Raw genomic sequence first — 11677 nt, 5'->3', positions numbered from 1 at the left:
CAGACCCAGACTCCATCCCAAACCCAGACCCAGACCCAAACCCAAATCCAAACCCAGATGACCCTAACCTGGGCTCAGACACAGACCCAGCCTACTCCTAGACCCAAACCCAGACCCAGTCAAAACCCAAACCCGCCCGTTGTGGCGGTGGCAGGGCTGGCTGTGGTGGCATCTCGCACCACTCTCCCTGTTGCAAAACAGCCCTGTCCCCGAGGCGCTGGCCATGCTGTGATGGCTGCTGGCCTCCCAACATGGCGGCCCTCCATGAGGTGGCAGGAGGGACCAGGGTCCACAGCCTTGGGAAGTCGCTCGCCCCTCACGCCCTGGCAGCCCCACGGGCCCTGGGCCACCTGCCCTGCACAGCCCTCACACCTTGCTGCCATTCGACGTGGCCACCTTGCCTCATGGCTCCTACCCCACCCCAGCGAACACCATATACCCACACCCCAGCCTTCGCTTTCTATTAGAGGGAGTGAAGCAGCTGCCTTCCAGGAGGAAGCTGCTGTCCTTTTGCCCCCTCCACCAAATTTCCTTCCTGCCAGCATCTTTCGCAAGATTCCCTTGCCCAATACCCCACCGGACATGCCAGGGAGAAATGCCTTTCCTGCTGCCGGCCACCAGGCTGCTCCCCAGACATTGAAATACATCTATAAAGTGTCTCTCCTTTATTGGTGAAAGATGCAAAATCATTCAAAATACAAATAGACAAAAAAAGGGGGTCTAGTGGCAAGGGGTCCCCAATGGCCTCAGCTCTCCAGGAGCCAGTGGAGTGGGGCTGGAGCTCTCCTCACAGTGTCATTAGGACATTTTGGGCTTGCTGTACCAGTGGATGAAAATGGGCACTGGGCTGCGCCGATCTGGCCGGCAGCAACCTGGGGCCTGCGGCAGCTGCCAGAGCCACCTGGAGCCCCCACTCTGGCTCTAAGCCCCGGCTGCACAGGAGCTAGCAGAGATAAAGCATCGGCTGGCTGGTGTGGGGGGCTTGAGGGCTCACAGGATCTTTCTCCGGGTGCTCTCGGTACAGCGGTTCAGTATGAGGTCTTTGCTGGGACGGGGAGGAACAGCAGGCTGAGCCTTGGGCTTGTTCTCCTCTTGCTCATTTTTCTCAACTGCAGGTAAAGTGGACATACAGATGGGTCAGAGCTCTCCACCATCCCGCACCTTCATGTGAACGTTCATGTAATGGTCACCAAAGTTCCTGCCTCTCCTCCTGTCTCAGCTGTGTGTGATGGTCTTCCCTGGAGGTCAGGGTGGTGGGATGAGCCCATCGGTTCCTGGTTGGGAGCTGTGCTTGGGCAGGAGCCCAGCTCTAGGTCTGTGCAACGAGCTGCTCTCCCTTGGGAAGGTCATGGACCCTGCACAGGGATTACCAGATCTAAAGCGTCTACCTCAACAGCAGCCTCCTTCTTTATGCACCACCTCCCTCTATGTGCTTTGCTGACAGCTAACATACATGATAATGGTAATGGTAAGAGCAGCACAGGTGAGGTTAGGTGCACAGAGGAAAGCACAGGTCCTAAATGTGGGCTTACTTTTACCAGGACCTACTGAGGGCAGAAATGTCACCATGAGCTGCTCCTTCTCTGTCAGACCAGAGGTAAGAAACCTCACTGAAAAGAAACACCTCCCTGCACATGCTTCCCCCACATGAGAAGGGTGGACAGGCAACGTGTGACTTACATGTGTTGTCCTACTGCATCACCTCCCACCTGTGATGGGGCAGAGCCAGAGGCCGTGCTGCCCTGTAGGGACAGCCCAACATTAGGGCATGAAGTGCAGAGGGTTTGGAGAAAAGAAGACTCATTTCCTCCTCCCCACCCAGATCTTTCAGCGTGGCACAGGGATTCCCAGGCTTGTTTGCTCGTGCCCACAGCTCCAGCAACAGGCATTGGAGGGCATGAGCTGTGCCTGCAGGACTTCAGCCCACATCCAGGGCAAAAGCCCTATTGAGACTTACTGAGGACTTTGGCCTTGTTCTGCAAGTTTTCCTTCATGTTCCTCTGGCTCTGGATGTACTTCTTGCTGTTCCTTCTGTAGGTCTCCTGGCTGATCAGCTTCCGGCTCTGCTTGTGGATGCTCTTCGCATTTCGGATGGTGGATCTGCAGTGAGTGGGAAACAAAACTTTCAGTTTCCATGCCGGCAGCTCTCACATCATGCACTTTCTCACTGAGGATTTCCCCCCCGTGCTTCCTCTTCTGCCTCACCCAAACCCCAATATCTGCTTTTTGGTTTCACCTGGTGGAAAGCAGCCCTCGAGGGAAAGCATAGGTGAGACATGATGTACAGCATGTTAGGAGGCAGCTGGAGTGGTGCTTTGGAAGCAAATACTGAATGGTAAAGCCCGAGCACAAGCCTGGAAAGTAATGATGGGGATGGCAAGGTAGATCAGATGAGATGGGCGTGAGGTTTTCCCCAGAGCTCGAGAAAGCCCTGGAAATGATCTATAGCTTTGCTTTTGGATGGATGGACATACACATATGGCATCTATACTGGCTGCAACACTAAGATGCTAGTGTGGGGTTTGGCATGGCTCCCCAACGCCCAAGGCTCAGTCCTTGGGCCAGGGGAACAGAGTGTGGGGTACGTGTCAGCGTGCACCTGTATGTGCAGTGTTGAACCCACAGCAGAGAAACTACTGAGAGAAGTGAAAGGCTGAGCAGCCTGGGGTTGTGCGGCAGCATGTTGCCATAGGGGAACCCCCAGCGTTGGGGACTGTCCCCAGGCAAGCAGATGGAAGCCACCGCTTTGTATTCACTACCAGGGCATAAGCAAAGTGGCTCCTGATGTCCACCCCATGGCATCGTCCTATTGCTCTGCTCAAGGCAACATGCCCATCTACCTTCAGCCCCTCCCTGCTCTGAGCACCCCATTTCATAGCAAAGCTCTTGCCCACAAAGGCAGGTCTCCACCTTTGCAACAAGGCTCAACCTGGCTGCCATCACCAGCCAGCACCACAGGGACAGCATTCACCATGGGGGGCAAGTCACTGTCCTTGAAACAGGCCACCTCACCTCCTCCAAGGGTATCAGTTAGCATCCCTGTGCTCAAATAGGTGGATTTGGGCCATTTTACACTGTCTCACGCTCAATACGTGCTCCAGCAGAGCTGGATTTTGAGAGATTTTATAGCAAGGCTGCCGTGTTTTCTTGTAGGGAAGAAAAGATAGAGGCAAGCTCTGCCCTTCCTAGCAGTTTTCTTTGCATCGGAATTAAGGAGTTATTATTGCTTTTTATCTTTTTAATCAAAATAAAATCCTTTCCATTAGCTCAAATCCTCCCATCAGATTAGGCCATTTGGCAACTCTGATTAGTCAAATCTCTCCTCGCTTCTCAAAGATTCAGTGGGTGCACTTAGGAAATAAGAAAAAAAGGCCAATTTGAAAATTAAACAAGATTAGCCCAGAAAAGAAACTTTGCAGAAGGACAAGGAGAAATACGCCTGGCTAAAGGACCTGCTAGAGCAAGGATCATGCAGCCCTGCATCAGAAATGCTGGGGTGCCTCTCCACCCTTGGAAGTCGGGGAGCACTGAGCTATTTTTGCTGCAGCCCTGCAGGATCTGCCTCCTGTTCTGTCTTTGCCCTGCTCACGTCTCTCCTGGGAAGTTCCTCATTGCCAGGGTGAGCAAGGGACACCACAAATCACTGTCTGGTTTCATTTCACCCCCTCGAAGAAGAGCTTTAGTCCTCCTCGCCCCCACCCAGGGCTTCTCCTACCTCCGTGGAGGAGCAATCCGGTTCCTCAGCTCACTCTTCACGGAGGTGTTCGCCTCCCCAGCTTTCTGCAGGTACATGGAGGGGTAATAACCTGTGGTTTCATCCTTCCTGCAGTGCAACACAAAGCAACATCGCTTGCAGCCGTGGCTCTGGAACCACCAGCTCCTCATGCCTGACCCCAGCTGGTGCTGGCTGGGTTATTTCTCATGTCCTTTGCAGTGAGGGGGGCTTTGACTGTCCTCCCACCCTGTGTGCCTGTGGCTCTCACTGAAAGTGTGGCTTGAGTCCCAAAAGCAAGTAAGTAGCAGAGAGAGCAATGGCTCACAGCTTTCAGGGTCTTACCAGCTCATATTATCTCCCCTCGGGGTTTCACTGGGCTCCTGAAGCATTGCTCAGAGCCTCCTGCCAGACACCCTGCCGCTGTGTGCTCAAGAACACTCCCTGGTCCCTGGCCCGTCTCCCCCCTCCAGCCCAGCACACCTGCAAACACCAGGAGATCCTCCTGGTGCCACTCGCCTGGGCACAGGCTGCGGCAGGAGGTTCCCCATGGTTTGCAGCCATGCCGTGTCCTGCTGTGAATGCGCAATCTGTGACTCTCCAGAACACAGATGCAGCTGGGGTTCCCCTTGGGAAAGCCCAAGTTTGCAGGGCAGGCCAGGGCTGGGATGAAAGCTGAGGTTTCGCGAAGCACAATGTGTCAGAATACTTAAAGGCAAAATATCAGATACTTTTTTTTTTTTCATCTGCCTCCTTCTTGGATGTTTCTGAAGCCCCCAGCAGAGGAAGCCCCAGCTGCAACATTTAACATTTGGCAAAGCCACAGGCTACAAGAACCAGCCCTGCAAAAAGGAAGTGCTGGGCAGCAGCACAAAACGGTCAGTGGCTTTCACAGCCCCAACGTGCAGAACGGCCGGGTCATCCCTTCCCTCCGCCCAAATCCCGCTTGCCTGATTTGTTCTTGGCATCTCTCACCTGATGACCCACCAGCCATCAAGCAGCTTGTGGATGACTTCAATGGTATCACCCTCCTTGAGGGTCAGCTCGTCCTCCTCCACGGCTGTATAGCTTTTCTGGACAATGTACTGCTCACCTGTGCACAAAATCAGGACAGTGGTTTGTGTGCTACCACCCCAGGGATGGGGCTCAGCCTCTCCAGCCACTGAGGAGAGGAGGCACCAGGGCATCTTCCCTACATTTTAGGCAAATCTCAGGGTGCTTCAGGTCTCCAAGTTTGAATTCAGACTTTCCTCAGCCTTGTTAGTGCCTGTGGCTCATCCCAGCCCCTCCAGCACCTCTCCAGGAGAAAGCTGGCGAATGCAAGCAGTGGAAGCACACCTATCTCTGCTGAAGACCATGTTTATAATTCAGACGATTAAATGAGGAAGAAGTGTTGTGCTAATAGTCTGTTGCAGTGTTTCAAAAACCACACAGATGAAGCCTGGAGAGCAATCAGCATGAGTCTGCAGGATCCTCCCTCTGCTCCTGTGCGATAAGGCCCCACTGTCACAGTGGGGCGATGCGGAGGGCTGATAAGGACAGCACGGAAGCCAAGCGCTAGGGAAAGCCTGTGTCTCGGTTCGGATGCTGCACCACACTCCTTTGCTAACCCAGCAACTTGGCGTTCACCCAGCTAGCTCAGGATGGCCACTGGATGAAGATGTGCCTGTGTGATCAGCCAAAACAAGCATGTACTGCTGAGCTGCAAGTCATGGGAAGCTCCTGAGGTTGACACTGAGGTACCTAACCATGAGATTTATCCCTCCTGGCAGCTCCTACAGCAACATCTTCCTGCCCAGCGGTCCTGCTCAGTGCGGACTGCACGACTGGGGCCTTGCAATGAACCATCCCAGCAGGGAGGTGCGGCACACTGGTGCTCTGGTGCACACCCCAGTTACCCCAACATTTTACCTGCGTAGTTGGGCTCCTGCTCTTCAGACTCATCAGGACCATCCATTGGTTCCAGATAGGCAGCTGGCACCCAGCCCCGTTTATTCTTCACCTGGCAAAACCACCATCCTGCAAGGAAAGCAGCCGTGGGCAAGAGCAGAGGGTCTTGCGGGGACACTGTGGGGGCACCAGCACCGGGTCTGTCCCTGGCCAGGGCAGGCGCGGGCATCCACATGGCCTGGATGGAGGGGATGGCACCGGGACCAGTCTCTGTTTACATGGTGGAACCAGGGAGCTTGGCCAGTTCATCCTGTTTCCTCCTGGGCAGGAAACCTCATAGGCTGAGGCACGCAAAGAAGTTGCACGGTTTTCTAGGATTGCCCCACAACCTCCCCAGACAAAACCAACTGTCATGTGGCTCCATGTGAATGTGAAACATGTCCCAAGAGGGCAGGAAGCACCAAGAGGTTCGGTCCTGCCAGTTGCATGTGCTCTGAGCCTCTCCTCTCCATCAGGAGACCCTGAAATAACCGCCTACCCTTTAACCCATGCACTGGCGTAACTAACTCGCATGCTGCGTTTGGACATGAGATGCAAGGACAGTCCCTGTCCCTGCTGAAATGGTAGCTAGGAGGGGGCTGGCCCTCAGGGGCTCTTCGGAGAGATGGACACATACCGCTTTCGCTCTTCTCCACAACATCTACCATGTCCCCAGCTTTTAGAGCCATCTCAGATGTGGAGCTCTTCTCATAGTCGGCGATGGCTCGGTATGTTTGCAGGACAATGGGGCCCGTGATGTCTGCGTGGGAAAAGTGAGAAACGTTCCCTCTCCCAGTCCCCAGCACAGAAATACCCTATTTCAGGCAAGCCGAAAGCAGCCCCAGGACAGCCCAAAGTACTCTCCCAGCCTCTTCTGGTCCCAAACCAGCTAGATCCCAGGACAAGGACTCATTCCTCCAAAGGCTGTGGTTTCCTCCCAGCTGCAGCTCTGGCACACAGACCGTGCTCTCAGTCACGGCATCTGCCATGGGATGGCTGCCCCTCTCCCTGCCAGGCTTTGCTGCTGCCAAGGCAGCTGCTTGCACTCCTCTGAGGCCTCTTACCGGTGGGGTTTTTCTTGGCATCCTTTGGCAGGAGGAAGACCTCGGGCTTCTTGGTTCTAGGCAGGTCAGAGCAAAGGCAGCTCAATACCAGCCACCCCTCACCGCTGGCAGTGGTGCCCTCCCTGCGGGCTGCTGCCAGCACCCGGGGCTGGGGATGCAGGATTTCCCCCAAAATGGCAGGCAGCTGGACTCACTGGCTGTCTGTGACAGGGTTCATGTCGTCGTGACGGACCTTGAAGAAGTTGATCACATGCAGGCATCGGGAGATCTTGTGGGGCAGGTTGACCAGCATGTAGCAGTACTCAGTCAGCGTGCCCTGCCTGTTCTGCGTTGAGCGCTGCCCGTCAAACCACTTCGGTGCTGGGGGAGAGGGGAAAGCACTCAGAAAAAGCAGAGTGCCCTGTTTTTACAACTTTCCCAAGCAGGCTGCTCTGAATCATTAATTTTGCCCTGAAAACAAGTGGATTTGGCCCCAGGGCGCTGCATGGCTGCATGGTGCCCATAAGGTGAAGTTCTGCGAGAGCATGGCCCCGTCTCCTGTGCTGCTTTGGCCCTGGCATGCACACGGAGGGCGATGCACGGTGCTGAAAAAACTGGGGAGAAGCTCACTGCAGGGCCACGGCTGCTTTGCAGAAGAGCTACAGCTGTGGGTTCCTCATTTTGGCAGTGCAGCTTGAGAGGTGAGCACAGTGCAGCGTGCAGCCCAGGTGCCACAGAGCACAGCTCTGTGCAGCTGGACTCATCCCCTGCAGCCCATGCACCCTTACACAGCTCGTGCAAGCCCAGAAAAGACCCCGTTTGACCCCATTTCACTTACAGGACAACTCCCACATCCGTGCTCAGACTAAGCCCAGCCACTGGGCTACAAATACAGCAGCTACACTGGGGCCCAAGGAGGGGCTCAGGACCAGCCTGCGGCTGGGGGAGACGCACACATCCCTCTGTCCCACTGGCCATGGTGCATGTCCTGCAGCAGCCGGTCTTGACCCCAGGGCTCCAAAATGCTGCTGGCAGCCCTGACCCACAGCAGTGTTGAACCCCATGTCAGGCTGCATGTGTGCAGCCCATGACATACACCCCCCCCCAGCAGTCTGACGCCTGCCTCATCCTCCAGTGCTTTCAGTTCCCCAAACGGGACAAGGACACTCTGAAGAGTCCCAGCATGGCAGCGGCAGCATGTGGGAAGGGTCCCAGCACAGCTGTGTTAGCCCCCAAGGGGAGCCCCCCCAAGACATGGCACCCACAATGCTCTGTGGTGCAGGTTTATTCCTCCTCAAGAGGTGTCGACCACAACCCGCAGCTATTTCTCATACTCCTTCCTGCTTCCTCTAAAGCAGGAAATTAAATAAAAGGGGGAATATTGCTGACCTGCACCTTGCTTGGGGACAAACCATCAGCTCTTTGGATCAGGAATTCATTCCCTGTCATTGAATACACATTGCATCACTTCCTCTTACAAAATATCTGTGTTGCCATAATGTCACTAAAACCAATCCCAGTGATGGTGTCACCAAAGGAGGGCTCAGCCTCCCCAAAGCCAGACCCTTTGCACCAGCTGAGGGTTGCAGCCAATGCTGCAGGACATGTCTCCGGGGTGCCCAGACTTCAGGGAGGAAGGACGGGGTCTGTGGGGCTGGTGAGTATTGGGAGAAACCACCACCGCTGCTCAGAACATTCTGGGGTTTTGATTTCAAACCCAGTGGGGAACAGAAACGCACCAAGCACCTGCGCAGGAGGCAGCCTGCAGAGCTCGGCCCGCTGGGGAATTTCCCAACAAGCTGCAATTTCTATTTCACTCCCCAGGCCCAGCACCTGCTGCTCACCTGGCAAGTGTGGGATGATCCGGTTCTCCACGTTGATGTCCCCAGATTCAATGGGAAACATCTCCTTCAGCGCTTTCTGCGGAGCAGAGCCAGGCACAAGCCGTGAGGATGGCACCGGGATATGCCCCTGTAGCACCCGCACCCCTGCCTGCAGCCTGCCCCACTTCCCAGCACTCGCCCCACTGCCACTGGCATGTGCTGGCTGGACCCTGTGCCTCGGCACTGGGAGAAATCTGCCAGGGGAGCACAGAGCCGATGGCTCCCCGTTTCAAGGGGTGAAGGAGATTGAAGCATTGGGACCCAGGAGCCTCTTTTGAGCCAGGTTTGTTTTGGGGCAATTTCACCTGGTATTTGCCCTCTTATTTTTCCCCACCCAGCCCCCTGTTCTGCTGGGCTGGAGGCCAGTTCTTGCCCCAGGGTGACTCACGTGGAACTCGTATATCTCGGTAAACCGGCGGTAGACGACCTTTTCGGAGAGGTCGTTCCATTTTACCAGGAACATGTAGACCTGAGGGACAAAGCAAAGGCACTGCAGCTCTGTGGGTGAGCGGGAACCCGCACCCTGCTGTGACCGAAGGCCCCAGGGAGCCCCGCAGGTGTTTCAGTTTTAGATACACTGCGTGTTTTCCTTCCACCACCCCAAAGCGAGTAGCTCTGCCCAGGCAGCGAGCGAGCTGGGCGCTAGGGCAGCTTGGCAGGGATGGAGTGGGGACAGAAACATGCAGACAGGTGGGAATCAAAGAGGGAAAAGCCCTTTCCAAGCCTGCAAAGTAACTGATGGCTTGCAAAGGAGGTGCCCAAAATATTGTGCGTTCAGGACATTTTAGCCTCTGGCTGCCTCCAGCTCATGCCATCAGCCACCACCCCACCCCCCCCCCCCCCCAAAAAAGGATGCTCTTAGTCCCTCGGTCACATTTGTCTAAAAAAATTTGCTGGCCAGGTTTTTACCCTGGCCAGTCTTCGCTACTCAGCTTGTTGGAAGGTCGCTGCATACTCACATAGTGCTGGCTGGGGAAAAACCTTTTCTCGTAGCCCAGCAGCTCGATGTGCCGGATGAAGACATCCCCCATAGCTGCTCCTAGCCACGGTGTCCCACTCCAGCCCCTGCTCCTGCCTCTCCAGGCGTCTCGGCGTCCTCCCCCCTCCTCTGCCTTCGCACAGCTCTGCTCCGCTGTTAAAGTCGCCGGGAAAGCAGAAGTCCTGCTGCAATCACACCCGTAATCGTTCACCCGCTGTGGTTTGTATTGAGTCGGTGTTTCCCGTGGGGAGTCTCCAGCCCAGCCCCTCCAGCGGCTCCAGGGCTGGGAAGGAGGAGGGCAGCAGGGAGGCCCCGGGGGGTGCCCTGGAGGCACCTCTCAAATCAGAGGACAGTGAAGGGCCAGGGCCAGGGCAGCTGCCCCGTTAGCCAAGTGGCCCCTCTGACTGCTGGCACAGCCCTGTGATGGCACAGGGTGCTGCAGCACCCGTTTCGCAGAGGGTCGAGGACGGACAAGTGCCTTGGCAATGGCAACCAGAGGAGTCTTCGCCCTCTTGAGCAGAGCTGGATGGGCTGAATGAAGTATGTAATGTGCTCCCTGAGCCCGGGGGCAGCAGCACCGTCGTCTGTATGGCTGGGAGACTGTCCTGTGCTCCCAGGGCAGGCAGGGAAGCTGGGGGCACAGCACAGGCAGGATGGGGCAGCCACAGGCTGCGCACACAAGAGGTCCTGCCCTTGCATCGTCATTTCCTGACAGTCACCTGTGGCTTCCCCAAAATCTGCCACCAAAAGGCTCCCTTGAGCAGCCCCCGAGGACCTGAGCCAGCCCCAGCACCACAGCTCCGCTCGCTGCCTTACCCAGGCACAGGGCTGTGTGGAAGCATCAGCCACGGGGGACCTCAGGCATGGGGAAACCCCAGGGTGGGCTGGAGATGGACCTCTGCCTCCCACTGGGAGAGCGCGAGGGTCCCTTGCAAAGCCCCTCTGAAATGGCAGCGCACCAGCATCCTCCTCCTCCTCCGCCCCCAGCTCCGAGCAGAAAGGCCTGGAGGGACACAAAGGCTGCAGGTTATCAACCTCACTGCTCGCAGGCAAAGGTGCACCCCAGAGTACTTTTGTCCCCAGCAAGGGCACCCTTGATTACAACGGGTGCCAGTGCTGGGCTGTCCCGACGGAGCCGGGACCGCTCTCCACGGGATGCTCGGCAGGACCCCAGCTCCAGCCGGCCGCCCGGACGCGAGCCCTCGGCCCCATCCCTGACTCCCTCCGCTACCTCTCCTCTGGCAGCCCGTGCTCGGATGCAGCTCGTGTCCCCGGCAGGCCAACCCCTTACCGCAAGCTGGTCGTCAAAGCAAGCCCAGACCCACGCTCAACCGGGAGTGGAGATGTCTTGGTCAACGAGGCAGCACCCGTGTCCCTGTTGCTGGCAGGCAGTAGCCCCAAACCATGAGTGGAGCTAACACGGGCTCTCCCCACTGATCATCATCAGCAAACCGTGGCACAGGGAAAGCCCCTGATGCCTTTATTAGCTGTAAAGACAAAAGCTTGCTCTGGCTGCATTAAAAAAATCAAATACTAAGCTTAGCTTTCCCCTGAATCTCAAGTATGGTACTTTGCAGATGTTGAGATCAGAAACACGGTCATTTAAATTTGGTTTCATACTATTTTAACATGGGGACTTCCCTGTACGCAAAGCAAAATTATACAACCACTAATACTAAAAATGATACCTCCAGGACTGTCTGGATTCTGCTCTGTTAATAGCCAGATTGCTGCTTCTTGTGCAGAATCACCACAAAATTCGTCATGAAAGCTGATTTCATAATTACAATTGTTTGTACCAAGTTTAAAACTGCTTTACAGACAGTACATTACTGGAACCCACTTTCTTCCTGTTTCCTCACTTCACATCTTGTGATGTGAGAAATGAAATGGACCTTGTAGATCTCACTGCTGGCGATAGGTTAGTTCAGAGAGAGATGCAACCTGTAACTCAGTATATACACAGCTTAGTGTTTCTACCAACTGCCCCATAGTTACTAGGTGTCAACAAGCATAATTTTAGAATAAAATTCTTGGAGAAGTAATGACCCACCTGACAAACAAGCTGCATTTATGGAGTTCATGAGCTGATTCATGCTTTGGGAAACAAGGCTGGCATCTGAATGCAGGA

The 11677-nt window shown here is 55.4% G+C and overlaps 1 protein-coding gene across 4 annotated transcripts; it reads right to left on the bottom strand.

Moving 5' to 3' along the window:
• Positions 1-650: 650 nt before the first annotated feature.
• On the bottom strand, positions 651-10953 carry NCF1 (neutrophil cytosolic factor 1). 4 transcript variants are annotated; one of them, XM_049803503.1, is made up of 12 exons: positions 10838-10953; positions 9527-9731; positions 8956-9036; positions 8529-8604; positions 6900-7065; positions 6706-6761; positions 6279-6401; positions 5624-5731; positions 4688-4805; positions 3716-3823; positions 1958-2100; positions 651-1109 (listed from the first exon to the last, which is right to left on the bottom strand). In XM_049803503.1, the coding sequence occupies exons 2-12, from the start codon at positions 9596-9598 to the stop codon at positions 991-993; spliced, it is 1170 nt and encodes a 389-aa protein (XP_049659460.1). In that variant the 5' UTR covers positions 9599-9731; positions 10838-10953; the 3' UTR covers positions 651-990. The 4 variants fall into 4 exon arrangements, with proteins under 4 accessions (XP_049659460.1, XP_049659463.1, XP_049659464.1 ...); XM_049803504.1 differs by lacking the exons at positions 651-1109; positions 10838-10953 and adding an exon at positions 1125-1355 and having other exon boundaries at positions 9527-10198; XM_049803506.1 differs by lacking the exons at positions 3716-3823; positions 10838-10953 and having other exon boundaries at positions 9527-10198.
• Positions 10954-11677: the final 724 nt, after the last annotated feature.

This window comes from Accipiter gentilis, chromosome 6 (assembly GCF_929443795.1).
Source record: "Accipiter gentilis chromosome 6, bAccGen1.1, whole genome shotgun sequence".
Taxonomy (NCBI): domain Eukaryota; kingdom Metazoa; phylum Chordata; class Aves; order Accipitriformes; family Accipitridae; genus Astur; species Astur gentilis.
The sequence above is the reverse complement of the archived record's forward strand: the minus strand, read 5'-3'. Positions and strand labels throughout refer to the sequence as shown.

What these genes read in the sequence shown, in the direction of transcription:
- NCF1 (XM_049803503.1), bottom strand. Translation starts at nt 9,598, where the DNA reads ATGGGGGATGTCTTCATCCGGCACATCGAGCTGCTGGGCTACGAGAAA. An exon ending in TTTTCCCCAGCCAGCACTAT is followed by an intron (nt 9,037 to 9,526) that starts GTGAGTATGCAG and finishes TTTGTCCCTCAG; the next exon opens with GTCTACATGTTCCTGGTAAA. An exon ending in CGGATTGCTCCTCCACGGAG is followed by an intron (nt 2,101 to 3,715) that starts GTAGGAGAAGCC and finishes CACTCACTGCAG; the next exon opens with ATCCACCATCCGAAATGCGA.